This window comes from Harpia harpyja, chromosome 11 (assembly GCF_026419915.1).
Source record: "Harpia harpyja isolate bHarHar1 chromosome 11, bHarHar1 primary haplotype, whole genome shotgun sequence".
NCBI lineage: Eukaryota > Metazoa > Chordata > Aves > Accipitriformes > Accipitridae > Harpia > Harpia harpyja.
The window spans coordinates 33141433-33168752 of NC_068950.1; the positions used below are offsets into that span (position 1 = coordinate 33141433).

General features: G+C 41.6%; 2 protein-coding genes across 4 annotated transcripts in view; one reads left to right on the forward strand and one right to left on the reverse strand.

The window, feature by feature from the left end:
- EBNA1BP2 (EBNA1 binding protein 2) lies at nucleotides 1-5446 on the reverse strand. Its single transcript, XM_052800371.1, has 9 exons — nucleotides 5276-5446; nucleotides 5065-5148; nucleotides 4664-4821; nucleotides 3915-4038; nucleotides 2519-2608; nucleotides 2185-2260; nucleotides 1237-1327; nucleotides 743-918; nucleotides 1-74 (listed from the first exon to the last, which is right to left on the reverse strand). The coding sequence occupies exons 1-9, from the start codon at nucleotides 5444-5446 to the stop codon at nucleotides 1-3; spliced, it is 1044 nt and encodes a 347-aa protein (XP_052656331.1).
- CFAP57 (cilia and flagella associated protein 57) overlaps nucleotides 5420-27320 on the forward strand; it is a 25763-nt gene continuing 3862 nt past the window's right edge. The window contains exons 1-20 of one of the 3 annotated variants that reach the window (XM_052800397.1): nucleotides 5420-5601; nucleotides 5672-5988; nucleotides 8038-8324; nucleotides 8504-8687; nucleotides 9605-9757; nucleotides 10845-10984; nucleotides 11682-11847; nucleotides 12235-12348; nucleotides 12848-13060; nucleotides 13674-13847; nucleotides 15004-15165; nucleotides 15646-15801; nucleotides 17920-18013; nucleotides 18898-19088; nucleotides 20095-20268; nucleotides 21391-21549; nucleotides 21967-22110; nucleotides 23288-23404; nucleotides 24378-24512; nucleotides 24596-24739. In XM_052800397.1, the coding sequence (XP_052656357.1) occupies nucleotides 5445-5601; nucleotides 5672-5988; nucleotides 8038-8324; nucleotides 8504-8687; nucleotides 9605-9757; nucleotides 10845-10984; nucleotides 11682-11847; nucleotides 12235-12348; nucleotides 12848-13060; nucleotides 13674-13847; nucleotides 15004-15165; nucleotides 15646-15801; nucleotides 17920-18013; nucleotides 18898-19088; nucleotides 20095-20268; nucleotides 21391-21549; nucleotides 21967-22110; nucleotides 23288-23404; nucleotides 24378-24512; nucleotides 24596-24739 (3381 nt within the window). In that variant the 5' untranslated portion in view covers nucleotides 5420-5444. Of the gene's footprint in view, nucleotides 5602-5671; nucleotides 5989-8037; nucleotides 8325-8503; nucleotides 8688-9604; nucleotides 9758-10844; nucleotides 10985-11681; nucleotides 11848-12234; nucleotides 12349-12847; nucleotides 13061-13673; nucleotides 13848-15003; nucleotides 15166-15645; nucleotides 15802-17919; nucleotides 18014-18897; nucleotides 19089-20094; nucleotides 20269-21390; nucleotides 21550-21966; nucleotides 22111-23287; nucleotides 23405-24377; nucleotides 24513-24543; nucleotides 24740-27320 lie in introns of those variants that run through there. The other 2 variants (XR_008237063.1, XM_052800398.1) reach the window with 2 other exon arrangements.

A 27320-nucleotide genomic window follows, 5' to 3' on the forward strand; every position in this document is an offset into this window, starting at 1 on the left:
TTATTTTGACATTGGCAACGTGACCCAGAACTCAAGGTTCACCAAGTACACGTCAACAGTAGCTGTGGAAAAAGCTGTCAGAATGAAGGGAACAAAGGGCAGGCTTCAGCCACCGTTCATAACACAGTTCGACATGAATTAGACATAGTTCTGTGCAAACCATTTAATGCGTTCACACACCAAAGGTTTAAGTAGAAAACAATCCTTCAATGAAACAGACAGTAAGAAGAAATTAGTGATAAGGCACCAGCTTCCACTGACTTTTTTCTTGCCACTTGAAAGCACCCAGCTTGCTCCACGGTTAGCTGCTTGATGACAGCAGAAACACACAGAAACACAGGAACCCCACTGGGGAGCACGGTCCTCCTATCGTGCTCGGCTCTTCATTTTCTGCCTTGCTCTCTTTCCAGGTCTCTTCTGCAAAAGAAGGACAGATTCAGGTCTTTATTTTCATGTCCTCAATCTTTATGCTAGCTTTATAGCTTGGGAAGGATACCAAGGAGAGGATACCTCTGGAGAGGGAGGTTTTGGGACACAGGTAGCAACAAACAGTACTTGCTAACTCCCCCACTCATTTCCCTGCTCCAAACCACCGCGCTCAACTCTGTCTGCAACTGAATTATGCTCAGCTCCCACAGACAGACATTGTTACTTCCAGATGCTGCAGGCACCCATCAGCTCTCCCTCCCAGACCAGGGCTGGCTTCCTAGCCAACCAGGATCATTTGCATGCAACATTTTACTTACATTGAGGGCTTTTTTTCCTCCTTTTCCTGATTTTCCTGGGCCTTTGTTGTGAGCCACTTTTGACCGGAAGCTGGATACATCATTAAAACTTTCCTTTGTGTTCCACTTTGAGCCCTTCTTCTTCCCACCAAAACCAAACTTCTGATTCTTGTATCGTCTTTTGGCATTTGGTCTGAAAAACAACCAAACAGCGTCATTGCCTATATTCCTTTCCTCTAGAAGCTCTCAAGAAGGCACATGTATCTGCTGATGGACTCCCATCAACCATTATAAACCTTTCCCCTCTTACTGAAGAGACAGAAATTAGCACATTTCAGTCTCCGTTCAATTCTGGCCACAGTTTTCTTCCTCTCTAGGGACAGAAAGCCACCTCAGGCTTACTTTAACAAACATTAATCAGAACAGCTTTCTTGTTCCACAACATGATCCCCTAAAAGACTGAAAAAAATCAGAGATTCTACATTTAAGTATCCTTCTTTTCTGGTCTCACCCCTTCTTTAACCGTTGACTTGCACTGCCTTTTTTATTCCCTTGAGATGATGTCTGCTCTTCATCTAGAAAATCCAGCTTGTCGGAGAGACCTGAAAGAGCAAAGACATAACAGTTGCTCAGCTACCATCACAGAAAATACAAATTTTCAGTCTAAACAAGTGTTGTGGTTTAACCCCAGTCAGCAACTAAGCACCACGCAGCCGCTCACTCACTCCCCCAACACCCAGTGGGATGGGGGAGAAAATCGGGAAAAAGAAGCAAAACCTGTGGGTTGAGATAAGAACGGTTTAATAGAACAGAAAAGAAGAAACTAATAATGATAATGATAACACTAATAAAATGACAACAGTAGTAATGAAAGGATTGGAACGTACAAATGATGCGCAGTGCAATTGCTCACCACCCGCCGACCAGACACCCAGCTAGTCCCTGAGCGGCGATTCCCCGCCCCCACTTCCCAGTTCCTATACTAGATGCGATGTCACATGGTATGGAATACCCTGTTGACCAGTTTGGGTCAGATGCCCTGGCTGTGTCCTGTGCCACCTTCTTATGCCCCTCCAGCTTTCTCGCTGGCTGGGCATGAGAAGCTGAAAAATCCTTGACTTTAGACTAAACACTACTTAGCAACAACTGAAAACATCAGTGTTATCAACATTCTTTGCATACTGAACTCAAAACATAGCACTGTACCAGCTACTAGGAAGACAATTAACTCTATCCCAGCTGAAACCAGAACAACAAGTCATAGCAACAAGTCACCCTCACTGAAGAACAGCTACTTGGGAGGATTTTCATTGCCACTGGCACATGATTTTGCACAGCAGCAGCCTTTCAAGCTCACTGCCCAGCACTACAGATTGACAAAACACATCACACTGCCTTACATTGCTCACACATCGCTATTCCCATTATATATGTGCTCTCTTAGACAAGTTAACTTTACCTTTCTGGTATTTCTTGACTGCATTCAACATATTTTTTTTCTCCTTTTGTCTCCTCTGCAGAATCTCAGTTTGCACCTGAGATTAGAAGCAGAATGTTAGTGTTGTTCCTTGTAGTGTCCCATACCTTATTTTTTTTCCTTTCTTTTTTTTTCTTTTTTTTTTTTAAGGTATCCCATCTTTTACTCTGTCTTCCTTTAAAGCAGCTAGACAGAAGACTAGACAGATTCCATATATTTTAGCCAGCCTCCCGTGGTCTCACTTTCTAAGCTCCTCACTCAGGCTCCAGATTCTTGTCATAGATAGATGGCTATCCCTTTTGTAGCTCCTCCTCACCTTCTTGCCATATTTTCTCATTGCACGGAGCTGTTTCGCTCTCTCAGACCTCTCCATTGCTTCCTGTTTACTCTTAAGCTTCTGTCGAATCTTATTAGGGGATAGAAAAAAAAAATTTATCAGTAACACAAAAGAAAATATGAGAATTTTATGATTGCTGTGCAGTCCTGAAGTCAATAATTATGTGAACTATCAATGAGTGTAAAAACGAAACCATCTCTCCATCAGACAATGGTTCATAAGGCAAAACGTTCTTTCAACTCAAGGCTGGAACAGTTATTACAGAAACTCCTGAACTGATCTGTAGCCAAAATCTGGTTAAAAAGACAAAACTCACACAGAGACAAGACAAAGCCTTATAATGGGCTCTAACAGAACTGCTAAATAAGAGTATCTTGTCACATGTGGTCAGTCTGCTCAGTTGTACATAGAAGACTTGAGTTTCTTTCTTGTCATTATTAAAAGTAAAGCACTGAAGAAGAGTCAACAACCCTTCCATGCCATAGAAAACATCTTTTTCATTCCCTCCTTGTTCACAAACATTTCTATAAGGATGCCACATAACAAGGGATTACAAAGATTTCAACACAGATCATCTGCCTTCAGTCTGTGACTCCACTAGAAGATTAAAGACTCTGTTCTTCAAACAGAAGCCAGCAAAAGAAGGTAACGGTAATGTGCAGAATTGACTTAAGCCTCAGCACTAGCTAATTATTAATCTTCATCTTCTCTAGGAAGACTCTATCAGCCATCAAAACAGTGACCAAGTCATACATGAACCTCCAAATTAGATTCCAGCTCATGTTCGTTTAACTTACACAATGTAGTCTTTTTTCCAAAACTAAAACAAAAATTAGGGTTCCGTTTTGAACAAAGACCACAATCAAGAAGTAAGTTTGTGAAATTCTTATTTCCTACACAAATCCGACTTACTACCCATGATAGATTAATTCAGTAACACACAGTTTAAAATCACAGAGAACCAAAACACACTAAGTATAAACAAAGGGTGATAAGCAGGGGAAAAGGATCACGTTAATGCTACAGTTGACTGCAAGTCTTAGGCCAAAGAACATAAACACAGCCAACTTTACAACCACTGTCACACACATGGAGAAGAAGTCTCCATTTTTAGTATTAAATACATTCAGGACAGAATATAAATCCTGCTTTTCTACTTTATGTTCCAACCTATTATGGAAATCCCTACATTGCACTGAAATACCTAAACAGGAGGAATTTCCTGCCACAAACAAAATTTCAAACACAAACATTGTCACAGGCGTTTGTCAAAGAGAAGAAGGTAAGTATTCACACATCACACAAAGTTAATCCCTAACACCGGCTGAAACCAACACATAACGCAGGAAAGCAAGCCACTATTCACTGCACATACCTTCTGCATCTGTTGGTCTGACTTGGCCATCTCTGCAAAGTAATCATCTGGCCTTCTAGTAGGAATTTGGAGCTTACGCAACCTAGGTAGGGCTTCCAGGACCGCTGCCTGAGCCTGCCGGTAACTAGGAAGACAGCACAGCACCAGCTCTGTCACTGGGTATCAGGCATCTCGCAGCGCTGACAGAAACTCTGCTCACATAAGCTAGCTGATACTGGGATCTAACAAGCATGGATCTAGAATTATATCAACATTCCGTGCCCTACAGCATTCAGTGCTACTAAAAGCAATTTACATGCCAGTACAATATTAACACTTATATCTTGCACATATACATTTATCTAGTTTCCAGTTACAGTTTTACATGCTGGATTATAAAAGGCAAGGCAAAACAAGAGAACTGTAACAATACCAAAACAAATCCACAAAGAAAACCCCATATCCTGTGTTAAAGCCATCGTGCTGCAACCAAGGAACTTTTAAAATCAACTTTTCAGCAAAGGATGGAAGCCTGCTGCAAGGAGGGAAATTATTTATTTCCAGTCACAAGACAAGTTAAATATACTACCGTTAATTTGTAGTTATTTTGGAAAACATTCAGAGCCATCAAATGTAAAATACACGGCCCAAGAGCAACCCGATACCGGTGACAGCCAGTGTGGCAGTCTGCAGCACACCTGCAAAACACGCCTCCAAGCACGCAGCAGTATGCCGAGACCCTACAAGAAATCTCCCTTTTGGACACTTACAAGCTCATCTCTCTCTGGAAATCATTCTCAGGATCAACAGCATCCTTGTTAGACGCACTCTGTGAGGCAGGGTCCACGACCTGGCCCGAAGTCACATCCAGCCTTTCCACCCAAGCCAGCTGCTGCTTCAATTCGGACAGACACTGCTTCAGGCCGTCCTGCGGAAGAAGCACACCTCTGCCCGCCACCGCACAGAACCACCTCCCCAAGGCCGGCCCGGCTGAACGTCCAGGTCACACCGTGGGCTGCTGCTGCCCCACGGCCGCGGGGTGACACCCCAAATCACCACAGCGGTGCGGGAGCCCTGGAGGCCTGCCCTGCCCCGACCTCCGCGGCCCCAGCCCCGGCGGGGGCTTCTCTGCCCCGGGAAGGCGCCGTCCCGCCCCGCGGGCCCCGCTCACCGCGTCGTTGCGCCGCTTCGGCCGCTCCTCCAGCACCACGTTGAGCCCCGGCTTCAGCGCTCCCCTCGAGAAGGCCTCCTGGAGCTGCGGAGAGGCCGCGGTCAGACCGCGCCGCCGGCGGGGGCACCGGGCGGCCTTACCCCACGGCTACCGGGGGAGGTCTCGCCGCCGGGCCCGCGCCCCGGGCCCGCCACCGCGGCCGCGGGCTCACCTCCGAGTCGGAGAGAGAGGAGTCCTCCGAGCCGGAGTCCGAGCCGGAGTCGGAGAGGGAACCGCGCCGCGCCATGCTGCCGCCGCCGCTTCCGGCCGCGTGCGCGCGCCGCCGCCGCCGCTTCCGGGGGTGCCGGGGCCCCGGTTGCCACGACGACGGCGGCAGCAGCATGGCGGCGGTGGCGGCGCAGCCCGTGGCCGTCTTCGGCTGCCGGCCGCGGGTGGCCGGCGGCGTCTGCTTCTTGGAGGACCAGGTCGTGCTGCACGCGGCGGGGGCGGGCTGCCTCCAGCTCCACCTCGAGCAGAAATGGCACAAGTTCATCCCAGGTGGCCCCGGCCCCGGCCCCGACCCCCCCGGCCCCGGCCCGCCCTGCCCTGACCCCTCTTCTCCCCGCAGGCACAGAGAAGAGCCGGGGCGTGCAGGCGCTGGCCGTCAGCCCCAACCGGCGGTACCTGGCCGTCTCAGAGACGGTGGCGGAGCAGCCGGTCCTGACGGTCTACGAGCTGTCGTCGGTGCCGGCGCGGCGGCGGAGGACGCTGGCCGCCGCCGAGCTGCCGGCGCGGGAGGCGGTGTCCCTGGCCTTCTCCCCCGACTGCCGGTACCTGGCGGCCGCCGCGGCCCCCCCCGAGGGGCACCTCACCTACTGGCTGTGGGAGAAGCAGCGGCTGATGGCGGCGGTCCGCCTCGAGGCCCCGGGCAGTGGCGTCTGCCAGGTAAGGGCCGCGGCCCTCACGGGCTCCCCGTGCCAGCCCCGGGCCCGGCCGGCTCCCCCCGGCCTTGCCGGGGGACGAGGGTGCGCACGCTTGTCTCCAGAACTGAGCTGGGCCGGCGTCTCTGCGGCTTGTTTTTAACGTCGTGATTCACGGTTGGCTGGTTCTTCGGGCGCCTGTCGCACTGTTACAAAAAGGTGGATAAAAGGATCAAACTTTAGTTCACCGGGTACCGGGTGCCAGGTAGCACGTAAATTCAGTCTGCAGGATATGTGCACAGTACGTTTTCCTGTGGTCGCATAGCTTCTATCCAGGGCAAGAGAGGGAGGGGAGGGCTCCGCACTGTAGATTCTGTGGCCTTTCCTGGCGCCTGCTGTTGGCCTTCCTCAGCAATAGGACACTCGGCTAAATAAATTTTTGCTTTGCCCCATAATGGACGTTCTCATGTCCGTATCGCTTATATCACACAAGATTCTCTTATATCACATGAGCCAGTGCAACTGGCCAGCGAGTGTGCAATGTGTCCCTTGTGTCCCTGCAGAAACACTCATTAAATGCATTGGCTGTGCTCAGCAGGCGTAACAGACATCTTGGAAGCTCTTGGCGTGTTCGTGCACCTTTTGCTTCCTGCAGTCTGTTCTATGTACAGATCAGAGGAGTAACCCAGGAAGAGTGGCTAGGAGCAGGCTGATGGCACTCAAACAATTCCTGCATCCTGCTTTGGGTGCCCTTTTTTAGTATCTTTCTTGCAGGGAGGTAAGAGGCTTCCAGTACACGGGTTGGTTGGACCCTAGCTGCCATTTTTTCCGTGGTACAGCTACAAGCAGAGGTTGGGTGAACTACTGACTTCATGAGCTCAATTCCTAAAGAGAGGAAAGTGACTGTAAAGACAAATGCTGACTAAAGTTCCATTAAGAATGAAAAATGAGGTCTAACTACGGTGCTATCCTTCATGTTGGGTGTTGAGATGGCTATTCCACTGTTTTCACCAATAAACACCTAATTGTGTGAATCAATATGCATAATGGGCAAGTGTCGTGGTTTAACCCCAGTCAGCAACTAAACACCACGCAGCCGCTCACTCGCTCCCCCCCTACCCAGTGGGATGGGGGAGAAAATCACAAAAAGAAGCAAAACCTGTGGGTTGAGATAAGAACGGTTTAATAGAACAGAAAAGAAGAAACTAATAATGATAATGATAACACTAATAAAATGACAACAGTAGTAATGAAAGGATTGGAATGTACAAATGATGCGCAGTGCAATTGCTCACCACCCGCCGACCGACACCCAGCTAGTCCCCGAGCGGCGATTCCCCGCCCCCACTTCCCAGTTTATACACTAGATGGGACGTCACATGGTATGGAATACCCTGTTGGCCAGTTTGGGTCAGGTGCCCTGGCTGTGTCCTGTGCCACCTTCTTGTGCCCCTCCAGCTTTCTCGCTGGCTGGGCATGAGAAGCTGAAAAATCCTTGACTTTAGTCTAAACACTACTTAGCAACAACTGAAAACATCAGTGTTATCAACATTCTTTGCATACTGAACTCAAAACATAGCACTGTACCAGCTACTAGGAAGACAGTTAACTCTATCCCAGCTGAAATCAGGACAGCAAGGTTTGCCTGAAAACAGAATTTATTCCTGGCCTTTAAGAATGAATGGTCCCACTTTTCAGGAAGCTTGCTGCCAGAAAACTTGCTAATCAGCAGTAAAGATGTATTTTGGCCTTACTTTTGTCATTTAATCCTGAGGGCAGAGACAACCTTCTTTTCGGTATTGCATTGTGATTCAGATAGCATCTTAGCTTAATAGAGTTAATGTATTTGTAGCATTGTGTAAAATTGATATACACAGTTTTGAAAGGGGGAGAACTGCAATGTAGTTATGATGGTTATTTCTTAGTCTCTTCTCTACTCCTGTATGTTTCTATGAACCTTCTTCCCTTGTTTGTTTTTCTGTATCTGGTGCTGAAAGTCTTCAGAACAAGTATAATATTTGCTTATTTGTGAACATAGTTCTGTAATGTAATTTCTCTCCCTTTTGTTCCATAGGTGAGCTTTAGTCCTCAAGACAATGCACAGGTTTGTATCACTGGAAATGGCTTTTTTAAACTTTTTAAGTACAGTGAAGGAACTTTGAAGCAGATGAATTTACAGAAGGGAGAGCCACAAAACTACTTGTGCCATGCCTGGCTATCCGAGGAGGAAGTTATATGTGGCACTGAGGCAGGCAAGCTTATCTTGTTTGAAACTGGAGAGCTGCACTGGGAGACAAGTGTAGAGTACAAAAAATCACCCAGGGAACTAGAAGAAGATGCAACAACAGAAGAATATGAGAGGTAAATCTGTTAAATACTATTACTGATAGTTTCATGCTTGTGCATGCAGATTAGTTGCATTCACTAATTTCTTTCTTGTCCAGTTTATGAATGGGTTATAATATTCTGATCGCTGCTGATAAACATTTTTTGTTTTGTCCTTCTTTATTCTTAAGTCTTTATGTGTTTTCTGCTTGCAGTTCTTCCGATGTCCCTTGTGGACTGGCATCTGAAGATAATGGTTCACAACAGGATTCTTTGCCTCAAATATCTGCAGTTGTAGCTTATTCCAAAGGCTTTGCATGTTCATCTAGCCCAGGAGTTGTTCTTCTGTTTGAAAAGACCAAGGAAAAGGAAGTCTACAAGGAGAGTCAAGAAATCTGGGTAGGGAAAAAAAAGCTTTTCCAAGCAATTATGCAGCAGAGGCCTGTTTAGAGGGATGGGGGTGGTTCCACTTCAGTTTTATTAATAATAATTTTTAGCACATCTCTAAATTACATTGTAAGCATTAGCTAACTGTCCTGGTGGTGTTGAAAGTAAGGGAGTTGCCAGAGGTCACACTGAAAGTCAGTGACAGATATCCTTTTGCAAGGTAGCTCTGCATGTTCCCACAGGTAAAATGTGCTTTGAGGCTGCTAAACTTCAGGAAACCTTTAAGAAACTTTTATTTATGGAGACTTTTGGAGCTAAGAAGTAGTCTATATCAGTTTTGAAGAACTAAGCTGCTTGGGTTTTTTCATGGCAAAGCTTTTCTCCCCTCAGATATTTATTATAGCTGTCATGAGATGTGTGCACTCTTAAGTAATCTAGTAAGATTTCTAACTGTTCTATAGCAAGCTGCGTGCATTGACTTACTGCAATCTCTGGATAAGAACATTTAACTCTGATGATCTGGTCAAGCCTTCATACTCTGGGCCTAAAATGTCAGATCTTCCCTATGCACAAGACCCTGTAATAAGACTGTTATCAACCTGAATGATACAATGCAAAGATTCTGAGATCACAATTTTCTCGATGTTTTTCTGCTACCATTTTCATTTTTGTTTAATGCATTAGTTAAGATTACTGCTGAAATGTCCTCTGACACTTTTTTCAGCTGTAATGCTATAGATACAGTTAGGTTATGTTGTCCTCTATTCCCTGCCTTGCAGTAGTTATGTACTATTAAATATCCAAGTTGTCTTACTGACGTTATGTATATGCTTATTAGAGTAGCATTAGAGCAAAAGTTTGTGTGTTTGTGCATGCCTACTACTAAACCACGGAGAACTGGAATACCCAAGGGGTGCATTTCTTTGCAGCTTCCTCAGGACCTGTTCAGAAGTGAGCCAAAAACGTCAGGCAGACAGGACATTATATGTATATGCTTCAGCCCCTCTGAGGAAACGATGGTCGTTAACACAAATAAAAATCAGCTTTACATGTTTACTATGCTCTCCACCAATCTTATGAAGGTGAGTGCAATCTTATCACATTCTACAGCCATCATGCCCAGTAAGGGGTGTATTGGAATGGCACAGGCTATTTAGTGTCGCTTTCTATGTTACCTTCTCATAAAATCCATCAAATAGCATCTGAACCCTTAAAACTCATGATATGAAGTGGTCTGCATGCTTCTCTGAGCGCTGTATTTCAGCAGCCCCTTGCTCAAGCATCCCTCCATATGAATACCTGATGTTAGTCAGCAGAATGATAGAAGACACTGTTAAGACTGTTTAAGGGTGCATGTCTGTTGAACCACTTAAGTAAGGCTTTAACAGAGAGATTTTTAACATAACTAGTAGTTTATGCTCCACTGTAATATGCAGAAACTTCAATGCAATGATAAAGCTGGAACAGCCATGGAAATCTCATGTTACTCTAAAATAATAGTTGTTGAAGTCCTAGTTAGGAGTGAAACCTCTTTGTGAAGAACAAACACAGTGAAAAACATTCCCTACTCTGAAGGAATTAAATAATACAAAGACAAGAGATAAATGTATTACCATGAACTAGACTTACATGGAGTTAAATGCCTAAATTGTATGCAGGCATACAGAAAGATCTTTACAGGAAAGGGTTTTGTAGTTATGGGTCCTTTTTCTGCACGCAGCCTAAAATTTTATTGGTGCCTCACTTCCAGCATGTGCTAGCTAAACATCCTGGTGAAGTTACTTATCACTTAGCACTTGATTATTTTTAAATATCTGTCTGACCAGAAGGTTTTAACTGAATTCTTGTAGGTCCAGTTTTATTTATTTATCTAACTTGCATTTCTTTGGACACTTACAATTATGTTCTGCTCTCACTAGTGTATGAGAACTATGGAGCCTGCATCTTCCCTGCATCACTTTTTTTTATTATTAATTATAAAGTTAAAACTGATTCTAATGTTGTTATGTTTTTAACATTGTTGGGTTCAGACCAATGCAGTGAAAGGATTAAGTGGTTTCCTCAAAAATATTTGATTACTGTACACAAAGAGCTATGATAGCTTTCTTACCTGACTTACTGCCTGCAGTGAAATATTTGTGATTTTTTTATGTTCTTATTGCTTCTCAGGAGAAGGCAGCTTATTTTTCGTATCTGAATTTCCCATTGCATTCTGCTTCAGTCACTGGTCTGGACATCTGTATGTGGAAACCCATTCTTGCTACCTGTTCCCTCGATAGATCTGTCCGCATCTGGAATTACGAGACGAAGTAAGGAGTTGTTTGTGTTTGTTATTACCTCTTGCTTTTTTGTATATTGTATTTAGCAGGCATCAGCAGCAATCTCATATGAATGAGAGCGTTGTTCTGCTAAAATTCTTCTGTGGTGTGGGACCTAAGTGGTCTTACTGACATGATTTGGGCAGTGTGAATATGCAGTGCTTTTAAAACCAGTGCCAGAAGAATCCAAAACCTTTTCTATTAAGCCATATTGATGTCAGACTTCTCTTGTGTTTTGGGAAAAAAAAAATCTTCAGAAATGTTTCATTCAGCTTTGTCTTAAGATACTGTTGTCCCCTATCCTGCTTCATAGCCATAGTTCTTAAGCAAAATGACTCCGTCTTTTAAGGCTCTGTGGAGGGAGAGTTGGGGAAAAACAAATCTCAGACAAGATGTTTGTGTAGATTTGCAATCAGCAGTTTATTTACCCTCTTCATTATATTACAGTAAACAAGGATTTGTTCTTGCACGTTCCACACCTTCTCTGTGAACCAGAAAGTTCAGATTTGCCTATGTTTCCTGTAACATCTCTGCGATTATTACTTAATCGAATGACAACATATTTCCTCAAGGACAAGGCAGAGTCAGATTGTAGCTGCAGGTGTCCTTGCTGGGCCACATAATGTCCTGTCAAGAGTTCATAGGGAGTTTGTACTATTCCGTACTGCGCAATGGTTTTCTTTTTCAGCACTTTGGAGCTGTATAAGGAATATCGGGAGGAAGCATACACAGTATCACTTCATCCCACTGGCCTTTTCTGTTTGGTTGGGTTTTCTGACAAACTACGATTTATAAGTCTACTGTATGAGGACATGCGTGTTTTCAAGGAGTTTGCTGTGAGAAAGTGTAGAGAGGTAAGGAGTGGTGCAAAAATGAAACTGGGGAGTTATAGGGAGCAGAGTGATGAAGAACATGACAGAAGATGGAAACCTCTCCAATAGATCCTAGTAGGATTTAGGATATCAAAGCATTGAGAAGAGGATTCAGACTGTTGGAAAATAAGCCTGGAGGCTGATGGATAACTGTGGACCTGGGAAGCAGCAGAAGGGGTAGTTTGCTCAAATACTCAAGGACTGAATTTTACAGGGGAAAGCAATTAAGAAAGCAGTAAGAGGCTAATTATGTCATGGAGTTTTCTTTTTGTGTAACATTCTGATATTAGACGATGTCATTGGAATTCAATGCATGAATGTTTTTATCCACTGCATCTATAGTAATGGGTGGTTATGTTCTTGTTGTAGTGCTCATTCAGTAATGGAGGCCATCTTTTTGCTGCAGTTAATGGAAATGTGATTCAAATTTATTCCAGCATCACCTTTGAGAATATTAATAATCTGAAAGGACATAGCGGGAAGGTTAGTAAACAAATTCTATAGGATACAACTCATTGAAGTATGAACTAGTTGGTAAGATGCATTTTGAAAAGGTGAAGTACAATTTTGGATCAGAAATGGGCCCCAAAATTAAAAATAGAAATACAAAAGTCAGTTTTCTGTGGTCAGAAGTCAATGTATGCATGCACTAGATACATCTAAAGAGTCTGTCCTTAAATTGAGGGTGAATGATTGGCAGGTGGCTGAATCAGGAAAAACATCCCAGTAATAAATTATAAAAATAAAATGTACTACTCACTATTGAAATGAGCTTTTTCCTGACAGTGTGTTCATAAAGTAGCTCTTACTGATTATTTTTTTTAAATGCTAAAATGGGATTAGTTGAGAGACATCTAGGGGTTTTAAAGTAAGACTTAGAAGTATGATTCCAAAGTTGTCATGGATTTACCAGTAAAATGACTCCATGTTTTATGTCTATAACCTACACGTCGTGGTCCTTGGTGTGTTTTGCTTTTGCCAGATACATGCAGTTAAGTGGAGCGTAGATGATGCTAAATTTGTCTCCTGTGACACACATGGTGCTGTGTATGAGTGGAACTTGTTGACAGGTAAAAGGGAGTCAGAGTGTGTGCTCAAGTCCTGCATCTACAGCAGCATTGCCCTGTCTTCTGATGCCAAAATCATCTTTGCTGTTGGATCTGACCAAACTCTTAAAGAAATTTCGGAGTCTTCGGTGAGCTAACAAGCACTCTGGGATTTTGCTAAGCTCTCTGGGGAGGGTACTAGTGCTTTGGTTTCCTTATCATCCATTTGCTAAGTAGGAATCAGCCTGGGTTTGATAGCTGCGATATTTACTGAAGCTTTTCTTGTGTTCTTATGTCCTTTACCGTGAAACCTGAAATTTTGTTGTAGTTTTGTATTTTTATAACTTTACTTGGATTTACCTAGAAATCTTCTAATCCGGCTAACAAACTAACTTGGCAATATTGTATCAACTGTTTTGCTGAAATACAAGTGTATTGCATCTACCACTGTAGGCTATGTGCATTTTTTTTTTGTCCAAAATAGTAGTAAATTGTATGTGATAACCATTACATCTTTCAGAAGCGATCAACGTGTGGAACTTGGCTTGAAATTTTAAGAGTGCCTATCTATAAACCTTAATACTAATTACTGTTCCTGGCTTTAATCCTATAGGCACGTAGATTCTTTTAACTGCATTATTTGCTGCAGGCAGAGGTATGACAATTGCTCATGCAATAAGTAATCAAATAGTATTGGGGAACTTAATGTAATGTGAGGGGTTTGTGTGTTTTGTTGTTTTTTGGTTTTGGTTTTTTTTTTAGATCCAACATGAAGTGCCTGCTTTTGATGTTGTTTATACTGCAGTAGTTGTTTCATATTCCGGGCACATGGTATTTGTTGGTACATCTCTGGGGACAATTCGAGCTATGAAGTACCCGTTACCTTTGACAAGGGATTTCAACGAGTATCGGGCCCATGCAGGTGCTGTTACAAAGGTAACATAGACTACTTTCTTTTCCCTGCAATACCAGCTGCACACGTCTCCTTTAGCATTGATTCTCCTTCCCATTTCATAGCATAATATGTTAAAACTAAGGTTAAGCCTGCATGTGAAGAATGAATATTGCAACATTCATAGAAGTCCTTTCTCTCAAAATAGATGTCACTGGATAAGCTGTTGTTGGCTAAAAAGTGGCTTGCACCAGGATACGTAACATGGCATATCCCTGATGGAGAATTATGATATAGCTCTTTCTGGAAAGAGGAAAATAAAGTTATGCAGACTTTAAAATCTCTTGTGAGAATAGAAGTAGGAATGAGATAAATGTATTGAGTAACTTGCTGCCAGGGTAAAGAGCAGAAGAGATTGCAGTGCTGGTCTGCTAACCAGAGTGTATATCTAAAAGGCTAATGAACAGCATCTCGAAGGTGGGGGATATGGAATAGACCCTGCAACCATGGAACATTTCAGTATGCTTTCTCCAGGGAGCCACATGTTCTGTCTTGTTACAACTGTTTGTAATTTTGGCATTTTAAGTATCACTGTCAAATACAGCACCTTGACTTAGAGTTGCACAGTCCAACATTAGTCTATGAACTTCAGTTATTGGAACTCTACTTTCACCTCATTCGTAAGCTGTGTCAGCTCCCAGGTACTCTATGCCAGGCCATGCAGTCACAGGAGGCCTGGAGGAGGTGACAGCAGTTATTACTAGATAGTTCTTGGTGGGCTTATTTGCAGATTCGAAAGAAAATGTTTAGCTATCTGTTGCTCAAACAACTTCGCAAAGGAAAAAGCTAGAGACCTTTGGAATTGTCATATAAAATGCCTGTCTGTGCTATAACTGTCTAGAAGGTCTTGTCTGTTCCAGGTTTTTAAAAATCTTCCTACAGCTTTGAGAGCAGAAGCAGATCCAGTGTCTTCACGTGTTCTTCTATTCTTTGCCTTCCCCTGTTGTTTCGACCGGGGCAGAGCAGGAGTAGAGGACATAATCAAGATGTTGGTAGTGGGCCTATGTTAATATTTCCACTGTTGACTTTCTGTGGTAGAAATGACAGGGATTATGTGGGTGGGGAGAAAAATTTGGTATAAAATCAAACTGTCTCTCCATTCTTCCTTGTCTCTACTATTATTTTGTTGTCTCTTCTAAGATGTCCATAACAAACAATGACCTATTTCTGCTGACTGCCTCAGAGGATGGCTCTATATTTATCTGGAAAGTGTATGATAAAGGAGGTGGGATACTGAAATGGGTAAAGGAAGTTGAGTATGCTGAGGAAGTACTGATCATGAGATCAGATATCGAAGAGAAGGTAAGAGGAGCAACTTGTGAACATGAACCATAGGATTCCTAGTGTACAGCTTATGAATTACATTTGCGTGGTGTTTGTGACTAGCTGTTCCTATATGGCCTTCTGTTTAAGAGGGCTTGCATGGCTTTCATCATAAAAAGAGGTTACAGCGAGTAGCTGCAGCTGGTTGTTAATATGCAAACTGCGTTATATGAACAGTGAGTGTGGAGAACAGTTTAGACTTCTCTCTTAATACTTTCCCCAATCTCTTGAAAGTAGTTTTAATGGAGTAGAGAAGTCAGAAGCTACATTTCTGTAAACAATCTTGTAAGATAACAAAGGAACCTTATTTCTGGAACTTCTTGGCCTGTCTGTCTGAAAATTCTCTGCAAAGGCTGTCTTTCATATATATGTGCATATAAATAAAACATCCTTAACAAGCTGTTGCTAATGGCAAATAATCTCTCTGTTAAAACTGTCTTCTCATCCATGTCCTAACAGAGTCAGGCAATGCTAGACCTGCAGATTTGTGTGAAAGAGCTACAGACAGAAAATTATTACCAGCTACATCTCAAGGACATGTATTGTAATGAAAAAATAAAGGAATTAGAAGAGAATTTCACTCAGGAAATAAGCTCCCTTAAAACCAAACACCAGGTATGATTCATATTGTGGAACCAAATACCAAGAAATCTTTCACTGAAGAGTTGAATTCAAGCTTGCATTATATATGTATGAATGCCATAAAGCATCTGAAAAATGAAGCATTCCTTTCTAGTAAAGATGTTCTTGATATTTGTAAAGCATGAAGCTACTTTTGAGTCAAGTATCTTGTAAGTACAAGGGAATGCAAGAGTATTATATTATTATATGTAGCCTATAAGTATCTTCACATAAAACCAGTTCCAGCAATAAATGCTGCCTAAGACCAAGGATCAGTAAGCTATATCACCCTGACGTAGAAATGGGACTATGCCTTAAAAGCTCTGTCATATAAAAGGTTGCAGCTGCTGCAAAACCCAACAATTATTCTTCTTAATGCCACTTTCTTTATGCCCTGGCCGCTTAGCTTTTTTAAGGACATCTTGTATGCTTTTTGAAAATAGAAGTAAAATATATTCTCTGGATTTCTTCTGTTCATGTGTTTATTGATTTCTCTGTGGTCATGAAGCAGGACTTCTCTGAAAGGCAAAAGCCAGGATAATTTCTCCCAGTGTCTTACTTATCTGTGTCCGTTAATTCTATTCTGTCCGTCTGTCTGGTGCAAACACCAGATTTCTGACCTGTAATTTGCTATATTTCTGGACCCTTTTTAGGGTTAGAAGGCAAGTGATCCAATAGCAATTTCTACGGCAGTAAGATGGCTTGAAGTGAGAGATTACACATCACATGATTCAATTCTGTCAACTTCATGTTCTTTTCAAGCTTTTGGATGAATATTATCCTGTCCTGGTGATTTGTTACTCCTTATTTTGTTGAGTTGTACATAGTCCCTTCAAGCAGTATTTCAGTTTGACTCCACATAAAGAAGGATTCCAGTATGAAAGCTTGCCAAGTTACTTAATAGTTTTACTATTTTATGGTCTTGTCATTTTCAGGTGCTCCTTTTATACCTTGCTTGTCTTTTGGCCCTACAAATGTTCTGGCAGGTTTCTGATTTTGATTTTTTTGAGGAAGTTTAATTATTCATTTTAATGTTTTCTTCAAGTAGTTCCTCAGGCTCTTTGGCTTTTCTCATTGTGGTTTTTGCATTTAAGTAACCTGAGTTTTAACCTTTCTATTCTTCCTCATTTTTGTACAGCTTGACCTTTTACAAGAAAGCCATTTCAATTCTTATAGATTCCTCTACCTGTGTTTTATCTGTGCTGGTTTTCTTCTGCAGTTCTTCAGGTCTTTTCATAGGTAGCACTTGGCTATAGAGTTATAATAATCTCAGCCACACTGAAACTTCTTTAGGCTTGTTGATTATAGGCTTGCAAGCAAATGCCTTTGCAGGTGAATAAAAGTTTTCTAAGCAGGCAAGTTGTACTTCCTGTCCGACTATCAGTACGTGTTAAGGTTAAACTGAACGACAGATTTGGACAGGCTTGGGGCTAACCTTTCTAGTTGTTGTGTCCAGCAGTCAAATGGAGCATTTCTGCTTATGTAAGACACATACAGTTGTTATGAGAAGAAACTGAAAAAATTGTACATATGGTACAATTCCCAACTTTTCTGGGAAATTTCTCACCCATTTTCTTGTTCCAATTCTTTGTGCTTTTTTAGAAGATTAAGTCATTTGTAGTGGTAGTTGGACATTCCAAGCAAACGGCATTCAAAACTCACTTTTGCTTAGGTTTATGTCATTCTGTGCAATTGTCAGTGTTTTAGGACCTCAAGGTTGCTTCTAGTGAGACAGGAAGCAGCTTGAACTTTAATATCTGGACAACAATTTATGGAACTGCAAATTCTTCTCAAGCAGGCATGCACAAAGAAGTGGAGGCTTTTGTAGCTCACAAACTTTTTGTGTTAGATTAGTGTTATACAGTACCCTGTATTATATGAACTCCATTTGCTACTTTCCCTTAGCTTTCCATAGTTGTGTAACTTGTCGTAACAAACTAACCTCTGGGAAAACTTGGCTTAGTGACACATGGCATCTGAATTTTGGTGAGAGACTTCAAACATAAATTCTGTTGTGTATGTGTTCCCCACCATGGTCAAGAGCCCAAATGATTTGGACACTGCTTTGCCTAGTTTCAAATTAAAATGTTTTTTTCTTATTTTTTTCCCCAGATTTTACAGGCAGAGAAAGAAAAACAGGAGCTACAACACCAGTTTCAACTGTCTGAGCTGATGAATAAACAGGCCAGGGAGGTGCAACAGTTAGGTTAGACTGTAACAAGTGTTTGTAACTAGAATCTGGAGGAAGTGCATTAGATTCATAGCAAGTAATGTGACAGGGAGGGATTGCTAGAGTACAAGTAAAAGGAAAAATGCATGTATGTCATATAGGTATTGCAGACCAAATGTTTGTCTAAACTCCACCACAAACATGCACATGGGCACTGTATCTTAGATGTATCAATTTTGAGATTAGTAATTTCTTCATTTAACTTATAGCTCACTGTGCAAGAATAGTGAAGTCATACAGTTCAGCAACGAGGCTAATGTACAGTGCACACAACATGTAAATACCTGGACCCCAGAGTCATAATCAAGATAAAATAGAAGTACTGCAAATTAGTACCAAAAAACAAGTCCACCCATAAATGAGTCCATTGCCTACTCATACTCTGTAACAGTTGTGCTCATGCAGCTCTGACATGGTTGTCATCTCAAGAGAATGCCTAAATTAGCTGTTATTAATTTGTTGTAATGGCAGAGTAGGAGATTTTGGTGTAGGTTTTAGACTTGTTCTGGCTGGAACAGAGCATTCTCTCCTGATGCAGCAAGCAGGGATATAGCAGAATATTCAGATACAACTGAGAAAGGTGAATGACAGCTTTGGAATAGGCATTATTAGTGAAGTGGTAAGTAAAAGGAAGAGCAGGAAACTCAAGAGATGGTTTTCTGATGTAAAATTTTGTATGGCCACAGAGTCTAAACCCCCTGTATATCTGATTAAGAAAGTGATGAAGTGCTTCTACTGTAACTTATTGCAACCAGCTGCCAAAAAGACAGTAGAGAATAAGACAATGATGACTGTAGAAGGATAGGATACACCTCTCTCTTCTGTTAGCTTTATCTCTTCCATATGTTGCCTGTTACCAGAATCTGACAGTAATCAGAAACTCTTAATGGAGAATGAGAAATACCAGGAGCTGCAAGTGAAATCCCAGAGGATGCAGGAGGAATATGAGAAACAATTGCACAATTTGGAGGAAAGCAAAAACAAGGCCATGAAGGAGCTAACAGAATATTATGAGGAAAAACTTAATGAGAAATCTGTTCTGCTGGAAGAGGTAGGAAACTTGATTTGCAGTTTGAATTATCGACTAAGTTTATCTCCAACTGTGATAAAATGTTCCCTAGGACAGGAGAGGTTGGCTCCCTGCATGCAGATCCTAATCTGCCTGTAACCTTGGGGAAATATGTTGACAAATAGAATAGTAGTGAGGAAAACCCAGCTGAGTTACCAACTTTTCTGGGCTTCAAACCTAGACTAAGTAACCTGCTAAGGTTAATATCCTTGGGCATTCTCAACTTCACCTCTCTCCTAGATCCAAGAATTCCTGTTTATTAATGTGGGTTAGATGATATGTTTACTGTAACTGAAGAAAAAAAGATTCAATCAGCTTGTTCTAGTGAAAAGATAACATTTCTAAAATGGTGAATTCCATTCCTGAGTCCCTGAGATTCCTGCCTGCGTAATTTGGGGAACAAAGCGAGATACCCTGAGTACTTATAAAAACTCCCACACATTGAGGTCAAAGACTTGGCTTGACAAAGGGCAGCCAGATAACTGATACTTGTATATCTAAAGTCAATAAATTCTATCAACATTACTGTTTGCAGCCCTATGTTGCAATACCAATTTGGAAAGAATGTGAGGAATGAATGTGAGAAGAGAGGCATACAAAGACTGATACAAACCTGAGTGGTCATTGGTCCTAATGCATCAGAAACAGCAATTTTAAAAGATCGTCTCAAGTGTTACTCATGTTTGCGTTTTCTGCAGCGAGGACAAGCTTGCTGATGTTAGTTATTTGGGCCATGTTCCTAACTTGAAGCATCCAAGCCTTAAGAAGAATTTTTTTTAAGAAGAATTTTTAATGTTTGTCTTAACAGTTTTTAAAGTTACTTTAATCCCCTAAGAAGTTAAGTTACCTTAAGTGATATTGCTGCAATTGAAGAGTCCGCTAAATACAGATCCTCCTAGGAGAAACACAGTTACAAATAAAGAATTCTCCTCTTCTTTACTGGTCTCTTACTGTTGTCCTCTCTAATGTTTGCTTTCCTTAAATGCAGGCAGAGGAGGATATGAAGCAGCAGCTTCAAGCACATGAAGAAATTAAGAAACAAATAGAAGAAGACGAAGATCAAGAAATCCTGGAAATCAAAATCAAGTATGAGAGACAGCTCTTGGAAGAAAGGGAATCAAACCTGCAACTGAAAGGAGAAATAGGAGTCATGAATAAAAGGGTATCTCTTATTCTGTGATAGGATCAGACCTGCACGTGGAGACCTATAGCCAAGGATTGAATATGATTAATGGCATGGCAATTTAGTCTGTTAATTTAGTCTGTAAATATGTGGCATTTCATATGAGAACAGTAGCTCCTTCTTATATCAGTTGGAATGTTTTAGAATATTTGGACAGAAGAAGAAGCTGTGTGCTGATTGTATTACTGATATGATTAGAGATGATGACAGAGGAGGTGTGTTTTTATTAGTACACTTTCTTTTATCTTACATAGTTTTAAATTATAAATAATAATATTGTTCATCCTACGATGGGAAAGAAATGAACCTTTTCCTTTTTCCAAGATGTGATGCGTTGCTTTGTTAGAAAAATACTTCTGCTTCATTTGATGCAATAAACACTTTGTGTTTTGTATGCATCATCATTTTTTATTGGTTTTACTAGGATTTTTAAGGAGGCATAAAACCTTTTAGCTCTTTTACTGGCTGGCTATTACATTTGCCTAAGGATGTTAGAGGGACATTTTTCTTTTCAGTTTCTTCAGTATCTGTCTGGAGACAGGTTCTCTTCCTTCATACCCTCTATTATCATGGTACTGTCTTCAGTTCCATTGTCTTTTAGACACCATAAATTTCTTCATGGGTCCTCACAGTTTGACCAGCACCATTCCTTGGTTCCAACTTCCTTGGCTTCACAGATCTTAGTACTGAGGCGGGGATTTTGGGGGTACCCAAAAGCTGTGAACTAGGCACCCTCCCAGTCTACTTTGACATCTTTAGAGATGTATAACAAGTGATCACCTTAAAATAATTTTCCATGGCTTTAGTGTTGTTTGAAGCTGATGCTTGGATATAATATCCATACACTTCTTGCTTCTGGATGCAAATTCCTTGATTCCTTGTAGTGCAGTGAGTATTCTGTCAGAATATAGAGAAAATGCAAAAATGGATATTCAACCCCCTTTTGAATTACAGGTATTTAAGTGATGTGATGCTCCTTCATCATATCTTAGTTTGATATCCTTTATCCTACACTGTTTACAAGGTATCTTACAGAGTAGGATGGCTAAGCTGTGCACAGCTTTTGCAGACTTTTAAGTTCTTACTCGTTTGCCTCCCTAGTTGAACAGCCTACAGAAAGAGCTCAAGGAACGAAACAGGGACACTGAGGAAATGAGACTAGAACAGCAGAAGCTGCAAGGCATCATTAGGTCACTGGAGAAGGACATCTTGGCACTGAAGACAGAGGTTCAAGAGAGAGCTGACACTATCCAAGACAAGGTGAGAAACGGGACAATTGGCTGAGACCAAAGCCACCCTCCCATAATTTAATACAGTTATTTATTTTAATAGCATCGTGTTGTGATAATATTACATGACTGGAAACTCAGTTTTAACTTAAAGAATTTGCGATATTTAGTTTGGGATTTTAGTTTTTAGTTGACATTCTAAGCTTTTCTTCAGGAGCTCAACTTCAGGATGTTGAGTTTCTCATCCACTGTTCTGGGATCTGTAGATGGCTCTCTGCATTATTTGCCCCCTCCCTTCTCATGCAATCTGTGTAGATGTGCAACTGAAGTTCAGTCTTCCACTAGATCTGTGACTGCTGGTTTTGCCTCTGCCATATTTATGCCTTGTCCTAGGGATCTGTTTGAGAGTGTTGTGTCTGATTTGGATCTCTGTACCTATTTCTCCCAGGAGAAGCATATATATGACCTAAAAAAGAAAAATCAGGAACTGGAGAAGTTCAAGTTTGTACTGGATTACAGAATAGAGGAGTTCAAGAAGCAAATAGAGTCACGTGAAAATGATATTAAAACAACGAAGGAGCAGATCCATGAGGTGAGTAAAACTCTCATTTGGCCTCTGCTACTAAGCCCTTTGAATACAAAGATGACCTGGTAAGTCCCATGGAAGACTCCACCCTGTTTGTTCCTCGACTTCTTTCAAGGATACTCAGCACTGATTCAATATCTTTACAGCTATTAAAAATATTTGTGCACAATAGCTGCTATTTAATTTTCTATCATATGCTACCAGTGATCGACACAGTTATTTAAGCTCCTGTTTCAGTATTTAATTCTAGACTCTGAGTAATATCAGTTTTGCTTAAAAACCGGTCTTATCCTTATGTGGTTGCCCTCCATGTACCCTGTAGAATTTGCAAGACACTGCCTTTACTGATCTGGAGGAAGAGAGAGCGAACTTCTTCTCTCAGAAAAGTTGCAGGTTTATGCAAACATAACTCTGTTTAGGGATTAGGTATGTGGACATATTACTGTTCGTCACCTGATCCATGGAAAATTTCCATGTATTCATACTTAGCTTGCAGCAGACTCATTGAGGCAACTTATTTATGATAGAAACTTACTGTGATCTCTCCATAGATGTACCTTTAGCTCAGCCAAATTAGGGCTGTGGTGACATAGCTTATCAGTCACCTATTAGTTTTCATAAGTCTGTTTATTCAGAACAAAAGCCTTTTGAATAAAATGCAAACTACTGAACAATTTGTATGTATGTTAGACTAGCATGATGAAAGCCCTGTTCTCTCTTCTGGTCACCGTCTTATGCCAGTAAATGCTGTAGTACCCCTATTGCTTTTTTCCCTTGTGTTCTACATATGTACCCACAGCTTTTCAATGGGTTTGTTTCTTTTCAGTATCAGGTTCTTCTTATTGTTGCACTTACTCTTTCCAGTATTGACTGTTAATTTCCATCTCACCCATTTTTATTCAGTTGGAACAGTAAAGCTCCAGTTCAGCTCAAGGAAATTAAGGCGCATCACATCACTTAAATACCTGTAACTCAAAAGGGAGTTGAATATCCATTTTTGTGTTTTCTATATATTCTGACAGAGGGCAGTGTTGTTCCAAAATTGACTTTTTTCGTGTTGTAATTCAAACTGAAGGGGGATCTACTCCCTCAAGTCTGTATTTTCAGTCTCCTGTTTTCCTGTTACGTGTTGTTTTTTCATGTGTCCTTTTAGTCCTGATTTCCTTCTCCTGCTTCCTTTCAGATGGAGGGGGAGCTGGCACGGTTCCACAGTGAGAGCACACAGTTGAAGCTGAATATCACACAACTGCAGCAGAAACTAAAGGCAACTGATCGCGAGATGCACAGAGAGAGGCAGAAGGTATGGGGTACAACTACTGTGCAGGTCCCACATAATGAAGTTTGTGGGGACAGAACACTGCAGAAGCATTAATCTGAGCAAAGGGTACTTCAAGGATACTGTGTCCAAGGACCAGGAGAGTCTCTGGTCAGTGGGGACAAAGACAGAAAACTTCCAAGCTTGCAACCAGGTTAGAGAGTTGATATTAAAAAAAATCCAGTTATTCATGTGTCAGTTTGTTCGATCAACACATATTCTTCTGGGTTTACAGAGCAGCAAGGCAAATGTTTAACTGACTACCCTTTCCTGCCCAAGCTTGAAATCTGGGGACACTTGGCCTAAACAGGAGCAGCATGTAGGCTATCACCTACAATGATACGTAGGCATCAGTAGGGTGAAATGAAGGGTGGGCTTATTAATGGAGGAGACAAGGACCCCGTGTGTTTGACAACAAGCACATCAGACGAGGGAGGAAAAGGGGACTGCAAGTGAAGGTGAAGGAGCTTAGCAGGCAGTGCAGGACTGAGGAAGCAGGTAGAGGGGCCTGGTAGAAACCAAGTGAGAATGGGAAAGCAATCTTGATGTGAAATCACAAAGTTGTGCATGTGTCTGATACATGTTTTGTCCCTTGCCTTCTCTCATTAACTGTTCGTGTGTTGCTTCTAAATAAGAATGTAGGTTGTTTGGGAAATGACAGTGGGGGGTAGCATTCATGATAATAAGCCACTGGTTTTTGGATGAGATCTCTGGATGCTGGCACTTACATTACCTAATGCAAGTATCTTGGATTATTATTACTGCTAAAACTTGTCACTGCTATTGAACATTTAGCGCTCACATCCCCAGCAGGTTTTTTAATGAAAGACTTTTTTTAAATTAAGTGGAAGTGAAGTATATGAGACCTTCCACCAGTTCTACTAGACTTTCTAGAAAATTGCATATGATAGAGTGCTCTGATGAGCCAAATAAGAATGTACCTACATCATTCTTGCAGAAGCAAAATATGGAAACTCTCATCAAACGATTTAAAACAGATCTTCATAATTGTGTGGGCTTCATTCAGGATTCCAGAAAAATGAAGGATGGGATCCGTGAGCTCTACACCAAGTATGTGCAGCAATCAGACTCGGTGAGTCAGGGCCTTTGCCTTCTCCTTCCAGATGAATTTCTCTGGTAGTGTAATTACTGAGGCAACATGCTATGCCCCCTCAGGTGGAGACTGAAGCAGCAGACACAGATTTGCAGCAGGAGTACATGAGACAGCGAGAGTATCTTGAGAGGAATTTGGCAGCTTTCAAAAAGAAGGTGGTGAAGGATCAGGAAATGCACCAAACTGCTTACATGCGCATCATGCAGGTAATAAGCCTTCTCCTTGTGGTATGGAGGGGGAAGAAGGAAGCAGCTGTACAAAAGAGACTTTAGTAGCCTTACCACAATGGTTTCTTAGGACTTTGAAACCGTTCTGGTTTGCTTCCTTGCCAGAAATTCCTAAGTTTTTCAAGTGCTTCCATTCAAGGATAATATTCATTGAGCTACTAAAGTTCTATAATTTTCTGGACAAGAAGAGCAAGATCTCTGAAGTCAGAAATTGCTGCTGTTTTGTGGATACTTTCATTTATCTCCCACTCCCTAATGTAAAAGGAGATAGGGAATCTCTGCTGCCTGGGTATTTTTAAAGCAATTAATGTACTTATTTTTTATTTGAAACAGTATTTATAATTGCCATCATAGTCAAATTGCACCTGTCTGAGTACCAAGCTGTACTTGCTGTGTAGTAGTGTCTGTTCTGAATTCAGAAGAACTTTCTGCTTTTCACATCCAGGTTTTTCTAGGAATTTCAGAAACACATGATGAATATGCCTATTTGTACCAAGATCTCTTGCTCAGAATCCTTGTTTCCTACAAGGCAAGGTAAACTTGTGACAGCTGGGGCCAAAGATCCAATTTGTTTTCATCTGGAGTGAGAGGATCTAAAGCCCCACACCAAACATCCTAGGAGGACAGCTCTTTTACAGTCTCTTCTTACCATGATCTCCTTCTGCTCAGTCAGCGTTTCCTTTTCCCCTCACTAGCCCTTTCTTCACTGTTATTTTATTATGCTTCCTCAGGATCATTAGACCTCAGTCACCTCCTAAGTCATCTGTTCTTTGCTATTTATTCATAGCGCTTCTTCAGGCCTAGGCGGCAGCAATCGTCTTCCCTGGCCCTGTTTTAATTGTTTGACTCCTTCTGTGAATTAGATGTTTCCTTTGGCACAAAAGGAGATGGCTTCAGAAAATAACCTGAAGAATTTCCTTGCTGGAACAGGGTGACAGATGGTGCTTATAATGATAATACTTGATGTTTTGGATCAGTAAGCCTAAGATGAAATGATGATTAAAACTGAATTAATAAAACATCTGGAAGATGAAGATATCAAAGGTTCTAAGCAGCCTGGTTTCTTCAAAGAAAAAGTAGTTCTCCGAAGTCTAGTGGATTAATGAGACTTTACAGCCAGGAGGAATTATTGTGGTCTTCCAGTCCTTCACAGGGGGCTTTTAAGACTAGTTTAGACAAACTTCTGTCAAGACTTGCTTTGAAAAAATAAATGACATCTTGATGGCCTTCCAGCTCTGTATTTCTATTATTCCTCAATTGTGCTTACTTTTTCAGAGCTGTGCATTCCTCTCTGAGTGACTGTTCATAGGTACATTCTACTAGTGACTGCCGCAACAGATGATTAGAACTGTCAAGATAATTTGAGTTATTCTTACAATTGACAAGTTGCTTGTTGTTAGACTATTCGTCTTCCCTCCAGCCTTCTATATTTGTAATGGCTTCTTTGGTCACTTGGATACATAAGAAGAGACACACTGGATAATCTGGAAGTAACGCTGCTTGAACTGAAGCATGTATAGGATGATCTTTTCTATAATATATCCTACCTGTCTCTGACAGTCAGCACTGTAGGGACTTCCTAGGCTGTAGATTGCATTCAGACATCATATGCAGTTTTACCTGATGCCCTCATCCTCCGTGCATTTGATCAATCCCTTTTCTGAAACAATGGGTACTTTGCCACAACATCCCATGACAATGAGTTTTACCATGAACATTTATTTTAATCCATTGCATTGCAGTGCAAGCTTTCTGGCAGAATGCAAAAACTGAATTAAAGGCTAATCTCTCTGGATAGCATGCCTCCTCAGAAAAATATTACCAGTGTCAACCAGCAGCCTTTTAGCACCCACCAAACTGAACAAGACATTTCAACATAGCCCAGATTGCGTCATACAAGATACTACATATTATACTGTCTAATAGACCAAAAGCAAGATCTTCATTTGATAGCAGCATTCAACCACTTGGAGTGAACTTATGAAGATGTTCATGACTAAAGTACACCTGAACAGAAATGCTGTGACCTAACCCTGAAAGCTGGTCAAAAGAAAATTACCGTGACAGATTCTTGGAAGTTATCCTCTTCATGTGTTCCTTTCAGTATCAAGCTCTGGGATAAAAGCATAGCAGTCAAATTTCATCTGTGTTTAAAGACTTGAATTAAACTAGTAGGAGTCAACAAAATATTATGATTTCAGAGCAGGCTGCCTGAGCGCACCAGCTCCCACTGCATTTAGAATCCAACACAACAACTGTTCTTGCCCAAGTTCAGAGCTTAACGCATCCCACAATCTTCCTCCAGTCAGTGACTTTCAGCTGAGGGGAAACTAAAGCACAGTTGGTGTACTTGTCTTAGTGGGAAGTATTGAGAATCTTGCCACGCACATGCACCTTGAGTTATTGCTGCCAACTTGAACTCCTTGAGTGCATCTATGTACAGATAATTGCGGTAAGGATTGTACTTTGTCACTAACCAGTTTTCAGTTGTGTGGTGCTAAGACTTTATAAGTATACTGTAAGGAACTGGATCATATGCCTTGCATAAATCTCTTGTGGC

Bases quoted from the DNA above. Each gene is read 5' to 3' on its own strand.
- EBNA1BP2 (XM_052800371.1), bottom strand. From the start codon at position 5,446: ATGCTGCTGCCGCCGTCGTCGTGGCAACCGGGGCCCCGGCACCCCCGG. The intron at 1,328-2,184 runs GTAAAGTTAACT...TTGCTCTTTCAG, and splicing joins AGTCAAGAAATACCAGAAAG to GTCTCTCCGACAAGCTGGAT. The intron at 919-1,236 runs GTGAGACCAGAA...GTTGTTTTTCAG, and splicing joins AGTCAACGGTTAAAGAAGGG to ACCAAATGCCAAAAGACGAT.